Source organism: Apus apus, chromosome 16 (genome assembly GCF_020740795.1).
Source record: "Apus apus isolate bApuApu2 chromosome 16, bApuApu2.pri.cur, whole genome shotgun sequence".
Classification (NCBI taxonomy): domain Eukaryota; kingdom Metazoa; phylum Chordata; class Aves; order Apodiformes; family Apodidae; genus Apus; species Apus apus.
In genome coordinates, this window is record NC_067297.1 from 5,268,511 (window position 1) to 5,296,233 (window position 27,723).

General features: G+C 44.3%; 1 protein-coding gene across 1 annotated transcript; it reads right to left on the bottom strand.

The window, feature by feature from the left end:
* Nucleotides 1-139: 139 nt before the first annotated feature.
* On the bottom strand, nt 140-27,723 carry LOC127391506 (T-box-containing protein TBX6L). Its single transcript, XM_051634330.1, has 14 exons — nt 27,683-27,723; nt 26,941-27,046; nt 26,141-26,261; nt 25,450-25,587; nt 13,898-14,135; nt 13,435-13,760; nt 8,876-9,020; nt 7,814-7,916; nt 7,220-7,384; nt 6,766-6,912; nt 6,123-6,193; nt 4,956-5,047; nt 4,056-4,245; nt 140-3,426 (listed from the first exon to the last, which is right to left on the bottom strand). The coding sequence occupies exons 6-14, from the start codon at nt 13,448-13,450 to the stop codon at nt 3,000-3,002; spliced, it is 1,356 nt and encodes a 451-aa protein (XP_051490290.1). The 5' UTR covers nt 13,451-13,760; nt 13,898-14,135; nt 25,450-25,587; nt 26,141-26,261; nt 26,941-27,046; nt 27,683-27,723; the 3' UTR covers nt 140-2,999.

Here is a 27,723-nt window from a genome sequence, read left to right on the forward strand (position 1 = left end):
ATAACCTGGGGCTCACTGAATATGCAGCACGGAACAACGAGCACTGGGATCAACAGCATGTGTCAGGCATGTACAAACTGGCCCCAGGTAACACGACTAAAGTGGAGGCACTGGTGTGCTTGAAAGAGATGCACAAAAACCACACATCAGAGTTTATTTTATTGCTCTTAATGGCCTGCCTTCCGCATGTCTCATTTCCTTTTATTGAAGCTGTCAGAGAGGCGCTACATTATCTCACATGCGTGCAAAAACAGCGTTTCAGTGGAGCTCATACAGACATTGAAATGCCACAGCTGAAGAAAACAAGACACTGGGAACTGCAAAGGGAGGAGGCGGCAGCACAGTCCAGAGCACACACCTACGGACAACGTTTCCAAAGGCTTCACAAAGCAGCCCAGTCAGTCTCTAACCAGCGACAGGCAGGCAAGGAAAGCAAAGGTGCGATTCTAGTCAGCCGGATGATTCACTGGAGGAGGGCAAGGAGTCCTTCTGCAACAGAAGGCTGGTGAGTAATTAATGGCTTGTCCTAGGCACAGGGCTGAGTCTTCTGCCCCAGCGCAGAACCAAACCAGCTCTGCTGACAGGCACACAGGGCAGCAGAACACAACATTACACCCATATTTGCACAGTGCTGCCCAGTTCTCCTCAGCAACTCACAGTCACCACGGCAAGGTTTTCATCCTCATTAGCAGCCTGTGACAGAGGGAAATGCAACCTCGCTTCCAAGAGAAAGAACCAGCTCTGACCTGCAGCCTGTGAGGGTGTGTTACTTTCTCTCTTCTCATTAACACAGCCCTGGTGGCAACCCCCAGGAGTAGTGTCCAGCCCAAGGTCCCTGCATATGGGGCTCATGACACCCAGCTCCCCCACCAGCCTTCTCATCTCATTTCCAAGTACACAGCGGTGGCAAAATCAAATAGTCAGAGAGAGAGTATTTTTTTCTCATGTCCCAAGGACAGACTTTTACAGCTGACCTGCCTTCATGCAGCTGGCATTTGGACAGCAGGAAGTTACAGCATTCTGGGGTTAAAAACCATCTCCTCCACATCTTTCTCCCCAACCAGATTTCTTTTCAGTGAGTCATTTGCATCCATGTGCGTGTCACGCACAACAGGTATAAATTGCTCCTGCCCAGGCTGCTATCAGAGGAAAGGCTACTAGGGTATTATGTACATAGACTGTGGTGGAGTCTGACCTGTATTTAAACACTGCACTTCTCACATCCATCTTGTGAAGCAAAGGGGAAGCAATCGGCTGTTCTCTATGTATCATAACTGCAGTACAAAAGCAGCCAGTTATATATGATTTAAATAAGGAAGTAGGCATTGCAGTCCAGTTTCACAAATTTGTAGGGCTACTTTTCAAAGTCACTTTAATGATAACAAACATGGCTCAACACCTCTACACTAGGCACACAGCCAGTGCTGAGCTGGTACTGAACTAAGCAGCACACAGCCCTTCCTAGTGCACCTGCAGGCTGCTCCCAACACTGCTGGTCACAAACCTGCCCAGCTCTCCTCAGCAACATCTTGCTGCATGCACAGAGAAAACCATCTGGCATACATGCTGAATGACACACCTCACTGCCTACTGATGGCTGCAGGCAGCAGTTTATTTAAAGTGTTATCAGAAAAAATGCCCTAAATAACACCTAGGAATCTGTCTGTCCTCTCCAAGAAGGAAAGAGCCTATCTCAAACAAGACCCCATTGCCAGGGCCATTCTTGCCACTGAGGGAAACAAGGATGCTTTCCCCTTCCAACATGAAGAAAAAAAGAAATGCTCTTTGCAAGGCAGTGCACAGTTTGCTCACTGGCAGAGCAGCTTGTCCCCAGGATGGCACCATAGAGCTGAGGGAGGTGAACCTGCCCTGGTAACTAAACATGGAAGCAGATCCTTACAGACTCCCAAAAAGTGCCAAGACAACTTTCCTGAGCAGCCCAGGAGATGCTGAGCTCACCAGCAATGCAGGACACAGCTCATGGCCTAGAGGGTATTAATTAAAGTATATGCCCAACAAACAGTGCCAGGTTGGTGAAAACTAGCTATTGACAAAGCTGCCCAGAGCACAGCACAGTAACCACAGCTATATTCTCCAGGGGTGGCAGGCAGTGGAAGTAGGAAGAAGTTCACAGTGAAAGATTCACTTTCCCTTGAAAGGAAGAGGTGATGCACCCAGCACTGCTGTTCATGGCCCTGTTTCTGACAAAGCACCAGCCTTTGGAAATCCCCAGAGCAGCCCCCATGTTCTGTGAACAACCTCCCTCCACCACCAGCAGAAAGAAGAGTGTGAGTCACTAACCTTGGATGCAGGGGTGGCAGAAGAGGGATGGGCATGGGGGACATGCAGACACACATAGAACCTTGCTTCTCCTGCACGGGACAAACTCTTCCCTGCCTGCGTGACCCACCACTCTGCTCCAGACATGCAGGTGTTGCTGCCTATTTTACTCTCATGCTGCTGAAGAAAGGCAAGACTCTAGCTTCGGTTTGACTACACTAAGTAAGGAAACTGCTCAGAGGGGCACTGGTTTTGCTTGTCCTTGCAGTAATTCTCTACAGCTTCTTGGCCACTTGGATGGTTTACTGAAACTCCTCAGCCTCTATCACCTTGCACAGAAGTCTTGGGAGAAAACAATTTTGGAAACTGCCAAATGCAGGATGCAAACAGCCTGGGACGGAGAGTTCGGCAGCTCTGTAAGTACTGCTCTTGCAGCTCCTGTGGTTTCCTACTCCTGCTGGGAAAAAAAACAACCACTCCAGAAGACATTGGCTCTGCCAGACTCATGTCTGGAACAGCCACCAGTTTAGCCATTGCCTGGGAAACACAGTGAGGGCTGTAATGCAAGGAGACAAGGAAGTGAAGGTGTCCCAAACCACTGCCTGCAGCAATGCCTCTTTGCCTAGCATAGACAAGACTTCAAGATCAACAATCCAGAGCAAATATTGTCTCATTTACAATTTTCTTTCAGTCTTTTCATTGGGAAGAGTCTTCCCCGTTCACCAGCAGGCATATGGGAACAGAGGGTACTGGCTCCACTCTGCCATGGTCCCGTGGGTATGTCCTGGAGCCCCCTGTGTGTTGTACTCTGTGGAAAACGCCGAGTAGCTCATGGCCCTGTACTGGCTGTGGGAAGGCACCATCCACTGGCCCAGGCCTTGCTCGGTGCCATAGGGACTGTACATGGATGCCCGGGCCCCAGCTTTCCCAACAGAGTCTAGAGCCATGTTCACCACTCCTGTGTAGTCCTGGGGAGGAGGCAGAGGCGGGGGGAGAGGAGGCAGGTTGGTGAAGCCCTCTGGGAGCTGTTTGGAATCGTGCTCAGGCACTGTGGCGAGGTCCAAGGGGTGGCACCTTGCCCGGAAATCGCTCAAGGCTGCAGGATCGCGGGTGGGAAGCTGCTGGCTGTCCCCAGCTTCGTGGAACCTGAGCCCCGAGGGCAGAGAGAAGAGTGAGTCAAACCTATTGCAGCGGAAAACCACTGAAAACCCACACAGATCCCCTGGGGAAAGGCAGGGCAAGCTCTTGGCATGCCCTCTTCCCCTTGCCCACTGCTTCATCTTACTGTTAAGAGTGTGGGTTTCAGCCTCAGCCTTGCTGTCACTCACACAGAAAAACTCAATGCCAGAAGGCAAACCCAGACTACCCTAGTTCTGGCTCAGTTCTAGTCTGGGCTCACTATAACTCATGCCTGAATTTGCAGTGATGAGGAGGGAAAAACCACTGGAGTCCTGCCACTCCTGCAACACACTTCCTCCAAAGGACAGGCAGGCTCTGCAGTACACAGAGCTGGCTGGGAGAGCATTTAAGGATGGGGCAATAAAGAGCATTACTAAAACATGAGTATGCCCAGAACTGGTGGATTTGAAAAAGGCTTTGTTGTGGAGCTGTCTTCATGCTAATCGAGCACCTATCACCCAGGAATGCTGTCCAACAGAAAGGTATCCTTCCTTACTCCCACTGGCAGTTTTTCATAGAAAACACCTAGCAGGAGAGAAAGAATCCCATCAATTGAAGGGTGGCTTTGGACATGAGCACCAGGAGGTGGGACTCACCGATATGTCTGGTAGGACGGCGTAGGCACTTGCTGCTCTCTGGCCAGACCCTCCCTCTGGTCTGCTGGCAGGGGTGATGCTGCAGGAAAGGCCTGGTTGTTCTGCTCCGAGACCCAGAAGGGGTACCCGCTGCTCACCACCACGGGGTTACTCTCTTCCTTCACATCTACATTCTCACCTTTCTCAAAATCTGACTCAAAGCAGGGAAAAGAAAGAACAGAAAAAAATGAGAAGGAGGAAGAGGGAGCTAGAGCTCACAATGGTCTGCTGGCAGTGACATTAATCACAGGGTGGTGGAAGGAAACACACTGATACCTCTCGGGCAGTCGTACTGTTTAAGGGACTAGACCCTTTCAGCTTTTTCTGTCCCCACAATGGGTTCAGTCCTGCCCTGTCCTCTCTTTAGCTGTGCTACTGCAAACAGCACTGCAAACTGGAGTAAGGCTTAACAAACACCTAACAGAAAGAGTAAAGATTTTTTTTTTTTATGGTATCAGTTCCCACATCTGCATCAGAACGCAGGAGCACCAACAGCACTGCTGGGCACAACTGTACCCATGAGAACCAAGAGGAAAGCAACGGGTGACACTACAAGCTCGTATTGCTATGAAAGAGCAATGTTATGAAAGCTCAGCCTACGACTGTGCTTGGCCACAGAGCACAGCCAGGCTGGGAGGCTGGTGGGAGGGCTGATGAGCAGTCAGTAATGACAAGTAGTGAGCAGTCTCTTGTGGATCATTCCCAGAAAGACTCAGTGACTCAAAGCCACACAGAGCACTCCTCAGGTATTCCACCCAAGCTGCTCTCCACAGAGAGGGGCTAGGTCACTGTTTCTTTTCCTTCCTGTGGCCTAGGCACTGTTTGGAAAGAATTCTCTGGGTTTGTTGTGATCAATATTACCACGTTCCTCAGCAGTGGGCTCCTTTTCCTCAGACAGCTTCCTCTTCTGGCCCTTGGCTGGACTAGGCTTCTGGCATTTGGCTCGTCCTTCCCTGGAAAGAAACAAAACCCAGGGTAGCTTGGATGTAAGCTCATTACCTAGATAGACACATAAGGGATGCTGGACAAGCCCTGGAAGACAAAAAGATGGCATGAACCTCTCTGACATCCTGTGACTTCCTCAGGGAATACACTTGCCACAAGGCTGGCCATGCTGCCTGGCACCAGCCCACGTGCCCAGCCACAGCCATGCCCCACAGGACACTGGGGATACATCCACAAAGAGGTTTCTCACTTCATGTTCTTACAAAAGGCACAATTCACATGGAAACTCAGCACCAGAGGTTTTGGCACTGAGTTTGTAAGTGCAGTCTGATGTTGGATACACATACTATTCACACAGGTGGGTCTTTTGCTTTGAAAGCAGCTTTTTCCTAAACAGAAAATGAGTCTAAGCCTAGTCAGATCCTATTAGTTAGATCCTATTAGGAGGAGAAAGAAAATCAATGACATTGTCAAAGTTTATGTAAAAAAGATTCAGTTTTGGCCTTTTTCATCAGGAAATGAGTTTGATTTTTTTTCAGGCATAAAATAACACAAAACAAAAGATCAGATATTTTTCATAATATTTTCTGCTTTTAAAAAAACATTTTTTCCTTCTCTGTGGCCAATCTATGGCTGCATTTAAGCTTTTTTTTTTTTTCCCCATCCACTGGCTGCCCTCAGACCAGAGAGAGTATCTCAAATTTTCTGCAGGAAGAGATGCTTTTCCAGACACAGGGACAGGAGATGAGGGAGCCTCTGAATGTCATAATCAAGCTGATCTCCAACAGACACAATGATCAACTGTGGAATCCTGTTATCACTCTATTCACATGTCAGCCTCCAGTCTAGCTCCAACTTGCACGGGAATGCAGGTCTCAAATTTTTCACATCTCCCACATTTCTGCAGGAAATCCTTTATCTCCTCCCACTCCCTGAGTCTCTCGAGAGGAGGCTGCACAGGGGGACAGCATTTCCAGATACAGGCAGAAGCAGAGTGCACAAGGCAGCAGGCTTTGCTCAATGGCCTTGGGTAAAAACCACAAGTGAATTTCAGTTATAAATAAAGATGACAAAACAATTTACCTTCGAGTGTTCTTCCCATGTTCACGAAAACCTTTAGCAAATGGATTGTTGTCAATCTTGAGCTTTGTAATCTTAAAATAAAAGGAACAAGATTCAGTATCTGCTGACTGCTTGGGTTCTTTACTGTTTCCAGATCTTCACCTCAATATTTATCACAACAGCTTGTCTGAGGGTTTTGGGCATGCCCTTGGCACTGTATCTGAGCTCTCCCAGCAGCTCCTGTTATTGATTAGGAACTGACACCAAGGTTGGAACCTGGTGATCTTTCAGGTCCCTTCCAACCTTAACCATTCTATGACGCTATGACATACAGAGACAAGGGACTTTGCCAGGGTCAGCAGGAATTTTTGTGGGATTCATCTGACTAGAGAAATACACAGTCACAGTATCTGGACTTTTGCCCATATGTTTTACTCCAATTAATGTTCTGTTAATAAATGACAGCACACTTAAAACAAGTAGGGTGCATGGTTCATCTCATCCCAGAGCAGACGTTTTTCATAGGAACTGTAATGTGCCTATTTCTTCCCGCTGCCCACCACAGGTGCCCAGGTTGAGGAGTTTGGAGGAGACATCTTTCTCTAGAAGATTTCTAGAGACAGTGTTTAGCAAGGTATCCCAGAGCAGGACCTGCACACTGTACCTTCTCGTTCTGGTAAGCAGTAACAGAAGTGAAGACAGTCTCAGGGAAGCTGAAGACTTGGAAGATGCTCCAGCGGACACTGAAGAGGTCATCTGCCTGCACGATGTGGAAGCGAGGCTTGTAACGGTGCATAGAGTGGAGGATGATCTGGCAGAGAGACAGAGAAAGGAGAAAGATTCCATGTGCAACCATGGCCAACACACTGGGCAGTGTCCTGTGGAGACTCCCAAGACATCCATTTCAAACCAGGGATGGCTGCCTCTGTAGCAACTGTACAGACTAAAGCCTTCCCAGCAGCTCGTTAAGAGGGGACAAGGGCTGGGCTGAGGAAGGAAGACAGGAATCTTAGATATGTTTTAATTCCCACATGATCTAATTTCTCACAAATCTCACTTATTTCCCGTAACATCCATCTGCAATGAATTCCAAGAAAGCAAAGCCAGCCACAACTTACATGCCCATGTTGATCCAGAGTGTTGTTGGTGAGCTTCAGTTTTTGGAAGGAGACAGGTTCTTTCATCCAGTGGCTGCCAGGAGCTGGGGAATCTGGGTGGACATAGGTGCGACAAGGGAGCTGGGGCTCTGCTTTTCCAGCAACTTCCCACTGATCTTTATTCCACTGTGAAAGACAGAAAGCTAGAGCTTAAAAAAACCCTACTTCATAACAGAAAAGCCCCAACAAATTTGCTTTGCTATAAATTTAGTGGACTCCTCTGAAACACATGTAGAAGGTTCTCTCTTATCACACTACCAAAACAGCTCCAAATTTAGGCCTCATTTTTCCTCTCTTTCTCCCAGTGGCTGTCAGAGAAGTCTGACATTAATCATGATTAACACTGTACTGCTTACAATGAAAATTAGTTACCTTTCCAGCTGCTCCCCAAGCAAAACTGACAAATAACTCCAGAGAGGGATAAAATCTACCAATTACTTCTGAACTTTGTCCAAAACCAATTTATTTATCAGTCTGGCCAGTAAAGCATAAAGATTAATCTATTTCAAACAAAGATGGAAGGACAGCAGAACTTCTGTTGTTTGAAGTACTCACCTTGTACCTGAAGTTGTCCATTGGCACAAAATCTACCAGCATGAGGTACTTGGCATATGGGATTAAGCCAGAGACTTTGATTTTGCATTGTGGAAACATTCGTCTGAAGGAGAAATAAAATACACAGTGTAAGGATTTCCCTATGAAATGAGTCATGTTTACTCATTATTGTGCACAGTCCTGGTAGCAGTATTTTTACAGGACAGCAAGTGAACATTGTTCTGTCTTACTGATGTACTGCCTAGTCCTGTAGGTTTGGGTGGAAGAGGCACTAAGGGGCTGCAGTCACTGAAGGCCTGACTTTGTCACTGCTTTTGTTCTTCTGATTCCTGTAACACAGCAGCAGGAAACCTACTGGAAAATAAAATACTTGGAATGTGCAGGTAGTTCCCAGCTTTCTGCTGCTATCACAGACCTGGAGGATAGATTAGAGCATTTTCTAGCGTGGGTAGAAAATGTGCTCTCATCTAAGAGCACATCTAGCTTCCTGTTCCAGTACTCCCTGCCACCACTTTCATCTTCTGACTCTGCAAAAAAGCTTTGACACCTACCTCCCTACCCAAAGGGATTATTTCAGCTCACAGAAGCTTTGACATAATACATTACAATTTCACCATTTCATATTCCTTCACTGCAAGCTCCACAGTGCATGACTCATTTAAGGTTTAGAGTAGTCTGCACACATGGATTGTTACTGTTCTATGCCGTGTTCTTGTCTGCAAATGTGGACTCAAACCCAGGTACTCACTGCTCAGCTGCTGCTGCCTGTGATGCAAAGGAAGCTCAGGGCACTTTCCAGAGACAGGAAGAACATCAGTGTTAAGTGGCAAGATAAAGAGTACAGAAGCTTTCTCAGCCTGTCAGCCCCACAGTGACCTTTTGCACTTCACAGTTTGGCCTTCTAGGACATCCTGGAAGTGCAATTTTTCTGCCAGAGGAAGGGAGATGTGCATAACTGCCTTATAAAACTAATTCAAGAGCCACCATTCAAAAAATGAACACTTGGAGATTTTGGCAACAGCTTGGAGGGGTGTGGTGTGGGCAGCTGTCCTGCTCCCTCACCTGCCAGACTTGGTGATGATCATCTCAGTTCCTATCTGATGAAACTTCATCCAGAGACCCATGTCCTCAAGGGTGACCACAATGGAGCTCTGCGGGTAGGGCTCCAGGCTGGGGGAAGGAAGTGCCTCACATGGCGCTTTCACCTCTACCGGGAGAAAGAGAAAACGAGTAACTTCAGACAGGAGGGAGGAGCCGGTGTGAGGCAGCCTCTGCTGCCCAGGGACACAGCCCCCACACCAGCCCTCCCTGCACCCTCCAGTGCCAGCTCCCTCCTGTACGGGGAGCTACCGGATTTCACAGGCTGCTGTCACAGCCGGGGTCTGTATGTCTGCCTGTCACTCCTCACGTCCCGGCCCCAAAGCCCCACGCAGAGCACAGCGCTGGGAGCTGGATGCTGCAAATCCACCCATGAGGGTCCCAGCTGCTGCCCCGAACCAGGGAGTCTGCACCACAATAAATCTCCTTAGGAAAATCCTCTATTTTTCTTCAAAGTCCTTTTGTTACCTAGTCAGCTCAGATGGCATAAAGGCTTTTCCAACAGGTTTGGTTTTAGCTGATAAATTATTTTGTGTGTTGTAAAAACTCAACCTGGCATCCTGCATTCTGAAACTCAGACTGTCATGCAGCCACAATCCACCTTCATTCCTGTTCTGGTATCATCAGTTACACAAAACACTTCACCGAGAGAATAAAATGAAAGCTAGAAGTTTTGGAAAGGTTTTAAGTTTACCAGTGGGTAACGGGGAGAAAATGACAGATAGGTGGTAGCAGAGGTGCAAAATCTCTTCAGAGGACAAAGAGGAAACAGAGAGGAGACCCAAACAGGAGTGGAGGCAAGAAAGGGAGGTGTCAGAACCAGACCATGGAATAATCTGAAAAGAGGATGGCTGCTCTGAACTGGACTTGGAGATGGAGACCACCAAGGAGCCTGTGATGGCAGTGGAAGGTGCCTCTGCAGTAACACACCATGGGAGCTGCTGCAGCATGTCTGCACTTTCTGTTACAGGCAAGAGGAGTAACTAGGGTCCTGGGGAAGAAGAAAGGGAGACTATTCTGTAGAAACTGTCCATGGTTTTGATGGTACCCACCTCCTCTGTAAAGCTATTTGAATTAAAAACCTCTTGTAAGAGTTCTTAGCTATATTGTAACACAGGCAAGGTTGCTGCTGCCATACTGAAAACATAGCAAAAAAAACCCCAAACCAGTTTCATTTTAGGTCAAAACATGACCTGGTATAGCTACTGGTGGACTGGTTTCATCCTCAGTAAGGCTTTACAAACACTGCCTGTGTGGTCTGAACAAGGTACTGATAAGGCTCGGCAGGGCACTGGCAGGGTCACCTCTGCTGGGTGCCCCGTTACCAGCCACGCACAGCTATTTGATTAAAAGGGAGATTTTTCTGCCTCTCAGCCTGACCAGATCTGATTCAGAGCATATCAGGGAATTTTCCCCTTGCTACAGCTTCCTGAGTAATGTCATCAAGAGAATAAGCATGAAAAGCAGATGACTATTTCCAGAGAAAATAGCTTTTTTTCAGAAAGTGACATCTTTCCACAAAAACAACCCAATGTGAGATTACAGGATTCTTCCCACAGTACAAGGAAGTAAAAAACATTTACACATAATTTTGTCAGTTTGTAAAGGTCTTCAGGCATTTAAAAAAAATATCCTCTGCCCTTTTTCCTGCTTTGATCCAACATTAATGAACTGGCTAAGAAGTGACACCTAGTTTGCTCGCTAAGATGAGCCTGTTAACATCTTCTTACTAAAGCTTCCCCCATATCCTCTTGCAAAGACATGAAAGCTGCCATGAGACCATGCATTCGGTAGCTCAGTGCAGCACATGTATCAAAAGGAGTTACAATAAAATTGGGCTGATTTCCCACAGGAGTCATCCAGTCACAAATACATGCAAACAGATTTTGATTAGCTAGACAGATGCTCACTCCTTCCCCAAATGGATTTTACAATTAACATTTTGGTAAGCAAATGCCAATGCCATTAAATGAGACTACAGCAACACAGATCTCAGGAGTCCTTGCTGAGGGGAGACTTCCAATGAAATTGAGAGAACTGAAGTGAAAGTAGTTCAATACTGAATTAAAAATCAGAGGAAGATGTTATGATCTGTTTTTTACCAAAATAAGTCCAAACGCACCTTTGCGAGTGAGAGAAAGGGGAAAAAAGCTGTGCACAGAATAAACACTGCAGCAAAGATTTTAAAACGTAGTTAATATCTTTCACCCTGCAGGTTTTGTGTGCATGGTTTGAGGACGAAAACCAGGATGTGCACAGCCTGCATGGGGACCTGGACCCCAGCAATGCCATGAGCTTCCTGATGGATCCATAGAGCTGCCTACACAGTCACATGCAGCTTCAGAGGGATTCTGCAGCCATGGACCTATTTGTAGAATCCACTTTGGATTTTCTTAGCAGAGCCAAAGCCTGGCTTGCAAGGCACTTCAAATTCACTCCTAGTTGGTGCCTATGTAGCTAATGGCAAGTCTCACACACACATCTCACCCACAAAGGCGCCGGCATGTGGGAACCACGGCACGAGGTGTGCGATGTCCGAGTGCTGAGCTGGACTTGGTAAAGCCATGCCTCTATTGTTTCCTCTTCTGTGGAACTTCAGGTTTTTATTTTAAGTATTATTTGAAAGAGATTTGAAGGTTTTCCAAGGATTTTAGTTCTAAGCTACTTAAAGTAGCTTAAGTATATAATACTTAATATTATCATTTCAGCGGTAACACTGCATGTGGCACATTTTAGAACCTATTCTTTACACCACGATGAGGTTGAAAAGGAAGATAGGTGCTATGATAAAGGCACTAAAAATGAAGAGATTTTCAATCTATTCCATTCTTGCTTTTAAACTTCTACAAATCCAAGCTTGTCCTTCAGTTTCTGTATCTAGAAAAGCCTGTACATGGCTTTTCCCTATCTTAGGGATGGAAAGGAGAGAAAGAGAAGTGAGAGTCAATTCCGTAACGCTTGCATGGGGGATGAGATCTTTGGATGGAAAATGCTGGAGTATAATTCACTTGCCTAAAGTCCCTGAACTCATTGTCAATAACTGAGACAATGTTATGATATAAAAAAATCTGTTGCAGCCTGCCTAAAATGTATGGAGTAGGGTTTGCAATACTAGGAAAACTCCATCAAGGCAAAAGGTGTGTCTTACCTTCACTAAAATCAGTTACTATTGTATTTGTTGCTGTTACTTTCTGAATGAAACACTAATGCATTGTCCACAAAGACGAAATGCACATCAATATATAAAGCTAAATGAGAAATTAATCTTGCCAACAACAAAAAAACCCCTCCATGTTCTCTGATCTTATAAATGTCAGTAGGAACACCTCGACCCTCTGGAGGGAACCTTATTTCTCAGAACCAGAAACCCTTTTGGCAATAACAAAACTATGGTGCTTCTACAAATGCAATGGCTTTGCCTCTCAAATGCACCCAGTCATCACCTGGAATATTTCTGCTGCATGTAGTCATACATCAGAAACAACTCAATAAGTAAATGAGGTGACTTTCACAATAGCTGGAATCTTTAACATGATAAAATACCATAATAAAGTCAATGTTTTTTCACTGTTAACTTTTTGCCTTTCAACTCAAAATTCTCTTGAAGTGGCAGAAATCAGCATGGATCAGATCAATACAGTACACACTGGTTTATAAAAAACCCAAAGCAACATTGAAGGTGGAAATTATCTGAATCTTTGCACATGTCTGTTGCTTATGAATGAAACAACACCTTGCAGAGATAGAAAAAGGAAGCTGAGAATACCCAGCAACCTTCAATGTGTGCATATGAAGTAAACAAACAGTTGTTTCCTTCTGACTTGGGTAAAACACAAGGCTAAATTTGGGGTTCAGTTATGCTGGCAAATGTTGTGCCTCTGGACAGGCTCTGAGTGCCTCAATGTATCTCTGTCATTGTGCCCAATCTGATCACACCCCAAAGAGAAGAGGTTAACAATGTGTTATGAGATGGACCAATGAAGAAAAACAAAAATAAAACCTGAAGGAAACCCCAAAAATCCTGTGTTTGAGCATCAAGCTGGTAGAGGTGCAGCGTGTCTGCTCGGGGTTTATGCCGCCAAAAGGCAGAAGAAAACCAAAAGAAAAAAACTCAGAACTATTATTAGCAACATAACAAATATTTCCAGGCCTTCTGTGGCCTTCAACCTGAAGGAACTCAGGGTACTTCTCAAAGAATCTACAAACACCTCCAGCCTTCAGTGAAGAACCACACTGTGCAGGGTGATACAGATAAGGGAGTTTTGGGCACAATTGTGAGTAAAACTTTGCTACCTTACAAAAGATCTTCCAAGGTTCACAAAGAACACTCAAAAACCACAATTTCTCATCCACTCCTACGAATAAAAAAAAAAATTAGAAATCCTCTCCAGCCACACACACACTGCTATAAATGCTGGTAAGCCTTCAGGAGCACTTGTTCTCTTTCTAAAATGATTGTACACTCTTGCATAAATTTAGGATCTTTCAGTGCAGTAAGGAAAAGGAGAAAGTCCTTTACTTACCTGGTAGAGCTTGCATTTTTCCATGTACTGTGGAGTCTAGGAGTCTGCACAGCGGAGAGAGCCACCAAGTTCTTAGAAGGGGAGCCAAAATAGTCCAGTTCAAAAGCAGGTCTGATTTCCTGAAGCAAGCAAAAGCCCTTCCTTCTGAGATCCAGTGTCAAGAGTGACCGGGATGAGGATGGGACTCGGAGCACAGCTAGCCAAGGTGAGTTCCTGTTTTATGAAGGCTAATGAGCAGGGAGGAGCTTCTCACCAGGGCTGTCCCCTTGTGATCCTTTGATGTCCAAAGGGACAAAGAGAGGAAGGATCTGCTGCAATGGCTGAGGCTAAGGGAAGAAAATCAAAGAGAATTAACATGGCTTTGACATACAGGAAACCCTACAGGGGAAATGCACCTTGATTTACTGCTAACACACTTTAAAACAAATAGAGACAAGAGCAAAAACATCAGCTCAAGACTTACCTACAAAATAAAGAAATCTCTTGAACAGCAAGCAGAAGTTTTCTTCTGGCTATTCCATGGATTTGATATAATTTTCATCTCCAGAGGACAGAATAATTTTAATGTTGTTTTCTGGTATCAGAATCAGGACTGTATTGAGCATGTTCCTTCCCAAGTGGGTGATTAACAGTCTGTGGCAAAGTTTGCTCTCACAACTGGGATGCTGCAGCAACACATTCACCAACAGATGTCTTCTCCCCTAACAGAAATACATTTGATGATAGAACATTACTCACCTACCCAGTCTCTGCATTCACAGCCCTGAACTGCAGTTAACTTTCCTGCTGTGCTGTTTTTCTGCACAGGGTCCTCACTGCTGCACCATGTCCCTCAGCTGGCACCTTCCAGGGCTAGTGCAAGTGATCCAAGAGTTTTCTGGTGGATCACTTGGTTTTAAGCCTTATTCAAAGCACTGCTCTTATTGAAGGGAAGGCTGAGCAGAAACTGAAGGACTTGAGCATTTTCCCTTAATTAGTTTATTCTGTAAGTGTGACCATTAGCTTTTGTACTTAAAAGTGCTAAGAGACAGCAATCAAGTCTCATGCTTCAGGGAACATACCAGGCACTGCACCTCGGTGAAGACTGGAGTTCTTTGCAGTCAGGTACAGAAATGGCTATACTAACATCTACAGGTCAAAGATGTTAAAAATGAAGAGGTCAAAAGCAGGATATCAGTCTCTATGAGAAGGTGTTGGATCTTGCACAGCAAATTTAGGAGCTCTGTTCATTTCAAAGATTATTTGCTATAAGTCTGCAGCTGATTCATGGTCTAGTTTTGCTCCCAATAACATCAACATTTTTTTATTTTGTAGGTGAAGTTAGTGGGACATCTGATATTTAGTCTCACATGCAAAACATATTCTGAATTTATTTAGTCAGTATCTATAACCAAATTATATCCTTTTAGTTTTGCTTTCACTGCTTTTTGGAGCAAGCAATGCAAAGACATACAAAGAGGATAAAAGAGTTTAACCAGAGGAGGGACAGACTCTTTTTCAACAATATATTGCATTTTAGGCATCCCAGTACTAGGCAGGAAGATAAAGGCCAATGCTTAGTGTGGAAAAGAGGTAAGTTTAAAAGAACGGGGATGGAGAGTTTGAGAAGTCCTGAAGCAGGTTTTATAGCAGAAGATGGTCCACTGGATCCTGGCATCTTTGAAGGACTACATCCAGCCTTCCCGATATCCCTTTAAAACTACTGGGTAAACAGAAGATCACAGGCTCATCTCCTTCAGCTAACCTGGGGACATCCAGAGCTGAGCAGTCTCAGTGCCACTGAGGACCATCATGTGGTGGAGGAACATCAACTTGCAGCTCAGCTGGACATTATTTATTACATATGTGGAAAAATAAATAGGAAGGGAAAAGAGAGTTGAAAATGGTACCAGGGTCAAATCTCCTCTGCTTGTAATTGCACAGCCACTACCAGACACCAACAAAACAAGATGCAGAAATGCTTTTCTGCTCTGCCACAAAGGAAAGCCAACGTTAAGTCTGCACCCCTCCATGTCCTGCTTTCCTAATGCTAGTATTTTAATTGTACATAGTGGAAAAGACAACTATAAGCAGAATCTGAAAAGGAAAAAATAGAACAAAAATTGGGTCAGATTCAAGCTAGCAGCAAGATGGAGCAACATCCCACACAGTTAAAAACTGCACAACAGCAGCAGTAGCAGCACTGGGAATTTCAGACTCTTCACCTGACAAGAGCGTGGGATGTGTATCATGACTTGCTGCTTCTGCCACAAAAGGGTATGAGATGGTCTCCTGCTGCCACTTCATTTGCACACTGAGGATCAGCATGTCTAGAGAACACACATTTGCTCCAAGTACTCAAATCCTTTTGGCTTTTCCCAGCTGATTGATGGGGAAGTCATTAATTACCCATGACTAGTTAACAACCAGCTTTCTCCCAGCTATTCTAGTTGCACTGGAAAGCTTTCACAAGTGAAGAAAAAAAAAAAAAAAAAAAGTGAATTTGTTACTATTGCTGGAAAGCGTGGCTAAGTGCAGCAATCCCCGGGAAATTCACCACTAGCAAAGGGGGAATTTAGCATATTACCTACCCTCTCTCTGTCTGCCCGTGCAGTGCCCTCAGGCAGTTTGCAGGGAAGTCGGAGGAGAACATGCTGGTGTCTAACAATTCACTGGCAAATTGGAGGCTGGGTGTGTGGCCAGGGATGGAAGAGATAGTGGATCTGACACGTCCAAGTCAGTGACATACACAGCTCTACTCCAAGCTCCTTTCCAGCAGCAGATACAAATCGGGCTGTGCCCAGCTCTAACAGTAGGCTCCAGAAAGGAGGGGATGTGTCATGACAAAAGCAGAGGCCAAGAGCCTTTGCTTTGCATCTCTTTGAGGAGGTGATTATAAAGAAACATTCTCCTCTGGGTTTTGCAGTAAGGTAAATGTTTTCTGGCACTTCTGCCTTAAGTGAAGTTTTAACCCTCAACACTCACCAGGGCCCTGTAGAGAACTGGTGTTCACACACCCCCTCTCCCATTCCTACCTTCTGAAAGGGGAGCTCTCCTAGACAGGGTGATCACCTTGCCATCTCTGGCTGGTGTGAGGCAGCAGGGGAACAGATTAACACTTGTCAGATAGCAGGGGGCTTGGGTGGGCCGGATCCAAGTCTGCAAGTGGCTGTGCTAGACACACCACCCCCGTGCAGGCAGAACCCCCAGGCCCACATTCTGCCCCCAGGGCAAGCTCAAGGGTGAAGCACAAAGTTACTGTCTGGGAGATTGCTGAAATGCAACAGAATAATCTTTTGAAAGACCCAGCCTTGGACTATGTGTACCAGCAGGTGGGTGCAGTACCAGTAACCCAAGCCCTGCAGGCCTCTCCCCATGCTCAGGGCTGTGACCCTATGGGATTCATAAAACTGGGCTGAAGATCAGCAGTGCTGTGCCTGAGCTGGCACAAGGGAGAAAAAACAAAGTGGAGAAGTGCAAACTGCATTTAAGAGAGACTCCCCTCTAAAGCATGAGGACAGTCACTCTCAATGTGCCTCATTTAGCTGATTCCCACCTGGCACATGAAGGCCACAGAGCATCTTGGCAATTCTTGAAGGATCCTCTGCCATCTGCACGGGGTGAATACTGAAAATGTGGAAACTGTGTCATTAGCAGGATCCAAATAAAATAAACAGCCCTATGCTGATAGCTACTTATTTTCATAATTAAAAACATGAAGCAGCCTCAGACTCTCCAGAAGGCTTCAGAATCCACAAACCTGCCCTTAAATGCAGGAGTGGAGAAAGCAGGGCCTGATTATGCACACAGGGCCACGGGGAAAAGCCTTGTTTTCCCAGAGAAAAAGCCTGATTATTGGTTCTGTGGCTGTGCCAGCCTCAAAGCATGTGGCTCTTTGTCCTTGTTAGTGACCAACATCTCATACAGCAACAAAAAGAAGATCCAAGTGCAATTCCTTAGGCAGCACAGGCTGATGGAGCTAAGGAAGAGGGGCTGCTCAGGAGAGAGTGGCTGAGCCTGGGCACAGCCTGAAGTTGGGCAGCTTAGTGAGCAAGACTGTGGGTAGCTACAGTATGGTAAAAGCCTGCAAAGTGTTCTCAGATCCTCTGAAGAAGTAGTACATATAATTTCCTGTCATGTGGTGGCATAAGGAACAGTTCCTACCCAGTTTCTTTCAGCAACTCACACAACACAGCATTTTCTTCTTATGGTAGAAATAGAACTTTTTTCCCTCCCTTTTTACAGTTGGGTTTGATTGCTTTTTCCTGAGAAACGTTGTGTGCAGTCTTCAAACATATGTCATGGGCATCTTGCATACAGACATTCCTACCCTGGGACCCCAGTGAGTGGCCATGGAGCAGGCAAACTTCTGTAGGGGTGAAAACCCCATGCTGAGCCCCAAATTGTATCACCTGAATCTCCCCTGGGCTGTCAAAAAGCAAAAGTCACATTTGGCAAAAAAAAAAAAACACCACAGCAAAACCAACCCAAAACAGTTGGTTATAGAGGCCCTGTTGGTGACAGCTCAGCGCTAATTCACAAGGGGGTCCCAGGACCCAGTGCGATGGGGGGGGGGGCTGGCCACATGCCTGTGCCCACCCCGAAGGAGGCTGTACTTCGGGATGTTTTGGAAGGAAACACGTGAAAGTGGCTCATGTAAATGAAAAGTTGCACATTAGAAGTTTTGACACCAAGCTTTTCCTCTTGCAGGTTTGTGGATTGAGGTATCTGGCCACATAGCTGTGCTCCTGACCTGAAGAAAGAGAGGATGCTCTGCTGACTGTCCTTATCATATCCGTCCTCCCAGCCCTGCTGGAATATGCACCCTTCTCCCAGCAGTTAGTTAGCATTGAGACCAGAAGGGAAACACTTAGCAGCCACTTAACACTGAAGGCTGAGTTTGGCCTCAAAGGCTGCAGTCCAGAGTCAAATGCAAAATATTTCTGTCTAGAGCCCTTTCAAGTTTTCACAGACTCCTGATCCTGGGTGCACTGTTTTCCTGTCAACCCATTGTGTTTCCCAGACACAGCTCAGCACTCTGTCCCACTCGAATCCACAAAAAACCCCAACATACTGAAAGGACTCTACAGCAGCAAGAAGAGCTATGCAGCACACCCAGGAAAGGGCCACCAAGCTCTGTTCCTCTCCTGCGCAGGACAGCCTGTCCTCCCCCTGCACCTGGGGACACAGCAACCCTGCCCTCCATCAGGAGCTATAAAGAATCAGCCTGAGAAAACAGGCAGAAAATAGCTCTGGCTTAGCATCCATACATAAACACTTCTATATTTAACTACATGGAGACACACTCATATGCAAAGAGAAGCATAATGTAGAGCTTAAAAATGACTGGCCCTTCACTTCACGAATTGAGACCAGAAAAAATCCTGAGCACAATGGATCTTGCAGAGCAGGAGCCCAGCTGCCCCTGCTGCAGCAAGCTCTCTTTAAAAGCTGACGTTTTCAGGAAAAAGCAGCAGCTCAAACCCAGGAGCTTTTATCTAAACTGTGTAGACTTTGGAGATTGCAGATACACTGCCATGCTACTTTAAGATTATTTTTGTTGATGCACAAGCATTTGTAAAGCCATTAAATCCACAGGTAAAAAGCAGACTTGAGTCAGGCAAGTCAATTTGCAAGTTACCTTGTTTTGCCGAGACAGATTTACCCTGTCAGCTTCATAAGGAAGCTTGTTACTGTTCATCACAGTAAGGTTCTAATCAAACAGGAAACCAATAGACAGTACAATTCCCAATCAAAGGAATTATCTTCAAAGAGCAACTGAAAATTGTTAAGATATAAAGAATTTTTTAATTTAAGAATAAAAGTTGTTGTGAGCTCTAGAGAGCTGAGCAGAGCTCAGTTCCTCCAACATCACTACAGACTCTAAATAACTTTTTGAGGAAGATAATGAACATTACCAGAAAGTATGAGAGAACAACTGAACCATACACAGTAGATGTTGGTTATGAGCATTTTCCAATAAGCTATGCTTCGTATTACTAAGATTTTATTACTGTATATTTATTTTCCTTTTGCAAAATTATTTATAATTGCATTTAAAATAAACTATAAAAAATAATACCATAGGATACACACAACTGAAGAAGGGAACCAAACCCACAGGATGCCTTAACTAACCTGTAGTCTGAGCTGAGCCAGTGACAGGATCTCCCATCAAATCAAGATAACGCCAAAACAGATTCATTCACCTTGCAAGGCAGATTTTGGAAGCTGATATAGAGCATTATGACGGGACATACATAATCTGTAGGAAAGTCTGAAGTCAGTAACAAAGAGCTGAAAATGCATATTAATTTTAAGGACAATGTCCTGGGATAAACTCTGAGCTGTACTTTCTCTCACCCAACTTGTCCATCACCTTGTAGCAAAATGATACTGGAGTCCACAGTAACAATATTCAGAAAAGAATCCTTCAACATCTCTGATAATAGAAAAGAACACCTGTCAGATTTCATGGATTCCTCAAATCAGCAGTGGGATGAGGCTGCTGTAAACATACACAAATGGACATCATCAACTACAACTACCACTTTTTCCTGCAGTCCTTAGTCTGCATAGATTTCCCCCTCCATTCTTCTCATACAGGCAAACTCCACACAGCCATTCTTTGTTGCAGTCATGGGTCCAGCTCCAGGCAGGATCACAGACCCACGGCTCCCTCCCCCCACCCAGCAGATTGTGAAATGTTTATGACCCGGCTCTTATGGCTCTAGAGGTGCTGAATGGCCTTTTCCCCCCCTCCAAGTCTCAGCTCCTGATGGGCAGCCACAGACCAACTCTTAGCCGGTTTGGTCCCTAGTTGTGGATTTTATTGCCCAGTTTGTCTCTTCAGCTCACATTTGTAAGCTCCAGAGAAGGTTTTTCCCTGGGTAACACTCTGCAGCTCAAAGAACTCTCCTTGTTTTTATTACATCCTTAGTGATTAAAGGGATATTTAAACCTCACAATGCTCCCTGCTGTGAATATAAAAGCCTAGAATCATTTTGGATAGATGTGCTTAGAAAAATAAATTAAAAATTAGCCCTACTATAGTGGACAAATGTTTCTAAGTTGTTAAGAACATCAGGCACTTTAACGATTTAAATACATTGGTTGCAATTCCTTGAGAAATCAAGGGACAACACGTGGCTGTGAGCTATCTGAATGGTTATACAAATTCCAGAGGGCAACAAAGGTGTGCAATGACTGCATTATACTGAAAATACTGGATTTCATCAACTTTGGCATAAATGACTTAGATTTCTTCTCTCTAGCCCAGCTATCACTAACACACATAATTCTCAAAAACAGTCTTTGCTTTTGATATAGCAAAACTGTTTTTAAAATGACTGGCACTTTACAAGCTGAGATATGCCTGCCAACCAAATGCAGACACAAACAACAACATAATGTAAATTCAACAGAAATATTTAAGTTCTGCTAAGGACAGTGCTGGGGAACATGCAGGGGGAAAGTAAAGTTATATTTGAAAGCAAACATTTCTTGTGAGCCTAGATTAGATGGTTATCAATAATGAGGTCAGTGGTTTTGCCACCCCCTAATACTGCAGTTACTGGTTTCAGCTTCTGCAGGGAGCTACTGCTCAGAGGAGGTGGGAGTGCAGTCTGGCTGCAATGCAGGTTTGGACTCACTGCCAAGGAGCTCATAGCACTCCTCCTCCTCTTCCTCACTTGTTTCACTGCTGTGGTGCTGCTCAGCTTTTTCCTCCTCCTAATACAAAGTAAAAAACCCAAAAAGACAGATTATCACCAGTTGCAGGGAACGCTCACACTTTGCTAGAACATCTACCTTGTGGCCTGTCCTGAGCTTTGACTGATGCTTTTCTCATGACTGAGTAATTTTAAAAGGAGCTTTCCTGTTTGGATTCTCTGTTGTCTGCTATTATGTTAACTCACATTGCTGCCATTCCCTCAGATGGAGCATTTTAAAATAAACCCATAGGACCTAACTCATCTGTGTGACTTCTACACTTCTGCGAAGTTGGGCTGAAAGCAGGAACTTGGGTTGAAAAAATTAATACTAATTTTTCCACCTCTCCATGATATTCCTGTCACATGAATTCTGGGTGATCAAGAGCTAACCTGAAGCAATCTCAGAAGAAATGTTGGGAATACTCCTGCACTCTGGGGAATATCCCACTCAATGGTCCAAGGTTTCAAAGGCTTCTACTGGAAAAGCTGTGGTAAAATTCCACTGCAGGATTCTAGGGGGTTTTATGTCTAAAGCAGGAAAAGTTATCAGTTATTTATCTATTCTATCTTAAATTACTTAAATGGCATATACTCTAACTTAACCATGTTAAGGTCCAAACTTCTAACCATCTCTCTCTCCCTGCCTATGCACATTTTGCATTGAGAGATGTTTCTTTCTTGCACACCAAGTCAAAGATGGATAGAGTGAAAAAAAGGAGATTAAAAAGGTCACAGGTCACAGGTGATAGGCTGTTACAGCTATAAAAATAATGTTTAGGAATGTAAAGGCAGCTATTGTGCTCCAGGATGAGGTGCAGGCACCCATTCCTGGTCAGCACCACACAGGACCTGGGCTGGTATTTGTGCACCAAGTGCAAAATTATCTGGAGCCAAAGACAACCCCAGCAATCAAGAGGACTGGACAAAGGGATCAAACCTGCTTGCATCCCTGCAGTCAGCTGTGGGTTTGGAGAAGTTGCCAGTATTCTACTTCATTTTCAAATAACTCCTGACGACTAGAGGGAGCCCCACCAGATTTAAAAAGCACTTGTGCTCTACAGGACAGGATGGAGAAGTCATGACAGCAGCTTGGGAGGACTGGTTTAGGTTAACAGAAAACTGAGGCAAAAATTTGAAACCTAAGCCCATTCATGGTCCCTCATTATGTTTTTTGACCTCTTTGTCTTGTATTTCCTCTCCAGGATGGAACTACTCCTTCTCCCATTGCATCACATTGTCAAGGAGTTGCTCAAGGGAAGAACTACCCATTTCTGCAGTTCCTCACCCCCTCTAGATTTTCCCGAGTTGCTCAGTATCAGTCAAATTTATCTTTTGAAGACAGTGATGTTTAGCCATATCCATCTTTTAAAAACATGGTAATATTAAGGAGGGTACAATATACAGTTTTCTGCAGTAAGTGTTAATGTCAAATATAACCACAGGATGAATATATGAAAATAGCACATAGTTGAACAGGGAAGTGGCAGGGCTTCTTTCTGTTAGTCTGCTGTAAAACTAACTGGTAAAACTACATGTAATTCTTATCATCTCATTATCAGAGCTGCTGGGGAATTGGAGGGAGACTGGATGAAGTGAACATCAGAAAAGGTTAGAAGAGTTGGTAAGTAAATTCATCACTGACTGATGGCTCTGTGCACAAAGAAGAAATGAACATGTCTGCAGGGTGTAAACATACAGATGACGGAGGAATTAATATGCTACAAAAAGCTATAATTATCCTCATTAGTAGGGATGAAAATGAGAGAAGCAATTTGAGTATCCAGGAAAAAACACACCAACTGTGCCTGTGCACAGAATAACAGGCAAAGATCTTATTGTATTCGATTTTGGAATAATTTTTGCACAAACCAGCAGCGCTGCAGAGAACAATCCTGCCTTCACAAAAGCAGCAAAGGTGGCTCTGAGATACCTGCTCATCCCCTATTCCTATGATTCTTCAAATGAATACTAAATGAACTCTGGGACCACAAGGAAGAATGTATGCTGTGTTGGCACTTGAGTGGACTGTGTCCTGCTCTGGTGTAACCAGGCATCAGTTATGGGCTGAGGATTGCAGCACCACACGTTGGGCACGGATCCAAGGCTTCTCTTACATGATCACACAGCTTCAGCGTTTTACTGGTGATCTCAGTTCTCTGGAAGGAGACTGTTTCTCCCAGTGACTCCTAAGAGCTAGAGAATCTGGATGAAGCATCTGGGGAAAGAGGGATCAGCCTTCTCAACAGCTGCTCACTTGGAGTGGGCACATCCAAAGGGATGATGTTCATCAGTGCCAGGGAGACAAGAGTGAGGGTCCAGGCCTGAAGCCAGGAGCTGCAAGGAGGGAGCGTCTGTCTGCATGGCAGGAGAGAGTAAAACTGAGTGCTGTCCTTCCAGGACTGATACTAGAACTTAGTGTTACACTAGAAGCAGAGAGGTAACACAACACACAAAGGCTTCCTTTTCTGCCCATTCCCTTCATCCTCAGTTGTCTCTTGGGACAGCAGCTCTGTCTCTCTGTCAAGGTAACTCGCTCACACCATCCACTGACACATTTCAAGGCTGCACAGGATTTTTTAAGAGGATTCCAGGGCTGAAACATTGATCATCCAGAAGGGAGTCAAAGTGCAAATGAAGTGAAAGGCAAAAAGAAAGACTCTTTCATGCTCAGGTCTGATTCTCCACAAAAACCCCGAGCAGGGGTTAGGGCTGCCTTTTGTTCAGAACCTTGACAGTGGAGACCTAGTGTCAATTAACAGGAAATGAACTGTGGCAGTCATGCTGAACTTTCCACACAAGATTTTCTGCTACATGTTTAGGTCTCACAGTGTGTGTACATATATATACACACACTCAATTATTTTACTACAGTCTGAGGTGATAAAATCACAAACACATCAGGTGACTCAGGTGATGGAGAACTTTCTCCTGCCTGGTATTGTTACTGATGTTATTTGCTGCTGGCCAAAGCTGCAGCTGTCACAAGGTGGTGCCCATTTTGGCACTGGTGCTCTGAGCCATGTGCAGACAGGTTTCCTGAGGAAGGCCAGGGAAGAAGTGCAGAAGGGCTCCATAACTCCTGTTCCTCAGAAGAGCTGTCTGCTACTTACTGTGTACTTGCCACGAAATTAAAAAAAAAAAAAGAAAAAAGAAAAATGTGTTGGTGAGGGAAAATGTATGAGAAAGGGAAGGTAGGAAGAAAGAGGGGAAAAAATGAAAGGTAAGACACAGGGAAGAAAAACACACGTAATGGGCTGTGCATTCTTCTGCTATTGGTCTTCTCTTGCTGGGCTCAGGGGTCCTGCCATCAGCTTTTGTAACCAGCTGAGGATTTACAAAAGCAAAGTCCTGTATTTCCACCTATCATAATTAACAAAAGACCAGCTATTTACTCCCAAAGGAGGCACAACTGCAATTTAAATGTTGCTGAGCACTCCTCTTTCCCACTCACAGGCTTAGACCAGAGTGATGGGAAAGGTGTCAAGTTATTGAGTCACAGGGTTCCATTTCCCAAGAAGTGCCTTTGGGTGACAGTGGAGATACACTAAAGCTGCCAATTATTGTGTTAGGGCTGACAAAAGATTGATCCATGGATGAAAGAAGAAGTTTCTCTGTGATTCTGAAGAACAAAGTTTACTAGCTGTTCTCCTCCATGATTTCACAGAGCTTCAAACAGCCCTCAAGGGAGAAAAAAGGACTTTGCTTTACACAAACCAGGTCCACTTAGTTTATTTAACTCATGTGCCCTTCACCAAGTCCTTTTGCATGTCCTGACAAACTCCTGCCATGGGCAGCTCCTCCTTCCTTCCATCACAACTTTCTTTTCTATCCCTTGTTACCAAAGAACAGTCCAGAAACAGTCCAACCCAGGGCTGCTCTTGCAACGAATGATCAGGATGGACAATGCTCTCCTTTCTTCTGTTTCAGCCCTAATGTTCATCAAAGTGCCAGATTCAGCTTTGTAAACTGAAGTCGTTTTTTCCAGAACTGATTTAGCTCTGGCAGAGGCACTGGCTGTGTTTCAGATTCTAGAGAGGGATATGTCTGGTTTTGCCTGGTGAGGTCAACCTTGAGATTGACTTCTCACCTTTCAATACTTGATTATGGTCACTAATTAGTAGAAATGCAGAAAAACCATTGACTCATTAATTAAAGGTGGTTGCAGAGAAATAAAGCTCACACAACAAGCAGGATTCAGGAACGTGTCAGATTCTGGTTGTCTTCTGCCAGAAGACAAAAGAAAATATTCTTACAGAAATACTATTCCTTTTCCATTTGTATCCTGGATAAGGAAACTGATAATAAAGGAAATCATTACTGTTACCTGCACGTCCTAATGGACCACCTCTGGCTTCTGTAGTGCAGACATTGTCCATGGGTTTGTGACATAAGGAATCAGTTTCTCTGCAACATCCACATTATTTATTTCCCTCTTGCATTAGATGAGACAGTGACAATGAGCCTACAGTGAGATTACTAAAGTTAAAAAGTTTTCAGACATAGCCTGGCCTCAGGATTTGTTTGCCATCCTCAAATTAAAACTGAAACTTGCATCTTACTAACATTTTACTCAGAAACATACCAAAGGTATTTAAGCCTCAGGCTATTTCTGTTTGCAGAGATGAAAGTTACACTAATGGCTGAAGCGAGGGCAGGAGACAATTATTCTCAAGCAACCTCTCTCCAGGCTGAAGAACCCTGGCTTTCCTGAAGGCAGCTTTTTCAGGTCTTCTTCATAAATGGAATCAGTCCCTTAAGAAAGCTGTCATTTAAATGTATTTGCCAATAAGAGGTCATCTTAAGTAAACCTCTCTCTACTTGTACTGCCATTCCATGTTTAGCCAAACAATCTTTCTTCAGGAAATGAAAGAGAATTCAGCAAAAATAGAAGCAGCAAAAATGACCTTTTTTAAAAAATATCATCATCCATCTACATCAGTACTTTGGCAGTAAGGAAATATTCTCAAAACTACAGTACCAGAGAAGTAACATCTTCTGCTTTGGAAATGTGTTACCTTGATGTTTATATAGCCACAGGAGACCATTCAACAATAGCAATGTGTTAATTCCATTGACATTATCGCTCAAATTCAGTCACAGGGGTTGGTGAATTCTTTTTTTACGTGGCTCTTTCATCTAAAAGAGAGTAAGACAGGACATAATGGATGGTTAGTAACATATTGTTAAATGGCTACAAGACACAGGAAATTTCAACTGGGAAAGGGGAAAACCTAAAAAATCCAAGTGACTCTTGATTAGAAAAAAAAGGTTGTTTTCCTGCACTGAATTATCCCAATTTCTCAGCAATCAGAGCTAAGGACTCTCCAAAAAACTGAGCATGTTCTACGCTTCCATGAGCAGACATGTGCTAGTCCTCTCCAGAATTCTGCCCGTGGCAAACTGTGTTATTCACCGTGACAAAAACTCAGGCAACTTTCTCTGTTGCTCATTTAACTCAACCATGGGAGCTGCATGTGTTAATATTAATTCACTCAAAATTAAAAAAGCCACAGCTTTAACTGAAATTAATTAGAAGATAAAGCTGCAAACAATTTAAGATATACAAAATGTTCCTAGTTTCAAATACAGTGGCAATTTGGGGTGGGTTTGGTTTTTTTTCAGGACAAGTAGTTTTCATTTTATGGAGATACGAAATGGAAGATAAATAGTTAATTGAGAAAGTCACCAGCTAATGAGAAAGCTCTGATGCACATTCAGTTCTTTTGACCCCTGGAACTTCACCAATAAATTAATTGTGTTATTATGAAATTGGTGCAGAAAGGGAATATTGACAAAGCCCAGGCAGAGAACACACCAAGAATGAGCCAGCTTCTAGTCCACCATACTCAGGAAGTATCACCAGATCTGCTGCTGCTGTTCTGAAAGTCATCGGGGTTTCCTTGCTGGAACAATATCTACTACTGAGAATAGGGGAGAAAAGCTGTTAATGAAAACTGTATTCCTAATAAACACCCTGACCCAGGGATCACACAAAGACTGCTATCACTACAAGGAACTTCCTTTTATCATCTCTCATCCTCCAACTATATGTAGGTAATGCCACTTGGTCTCTAAATTCCATCTATATGCCACAGCCATCATAATTTCAAGGGATAATTAATTGGGGAATTTTGACTTCCTTAGCACTGCTCTCAAATTAATGTAGCACAATTTTGAAATTATAGTTTGTCCCTGTTTATTCTGTTCGTTTTATCTAAACTTCACATTACGTTGTCATGTTATTTGCACACCCTACCATGCCCAAGCCTACTCTTTATATTCCCTGTTACCCAGAAATTTCATTTGGGCTGAAACTTTCACCTTTCTTTGGCCTTTTGCATTTTTCAGTGGTTAACTGTGAACTTGTGAGTTTGCAAGTACTAAGGAAGTTAAGCCTAGTTATTTTTAAGTACCTGTTTTTGATGGAAATTTTAGTTGTAGAAATAATTTGGTGTCTGAAGAAGTTGTATACAATGTAAGGCTATGGGGAAACACAAGCTGATGATGCCTTTTGCTATTGAAATCAACACTAGTAACTTCTATTTATGTTTAGGTACCTTGTTGAATCAGGCACGTATTTTAGAAGAAGCCTTGTCCC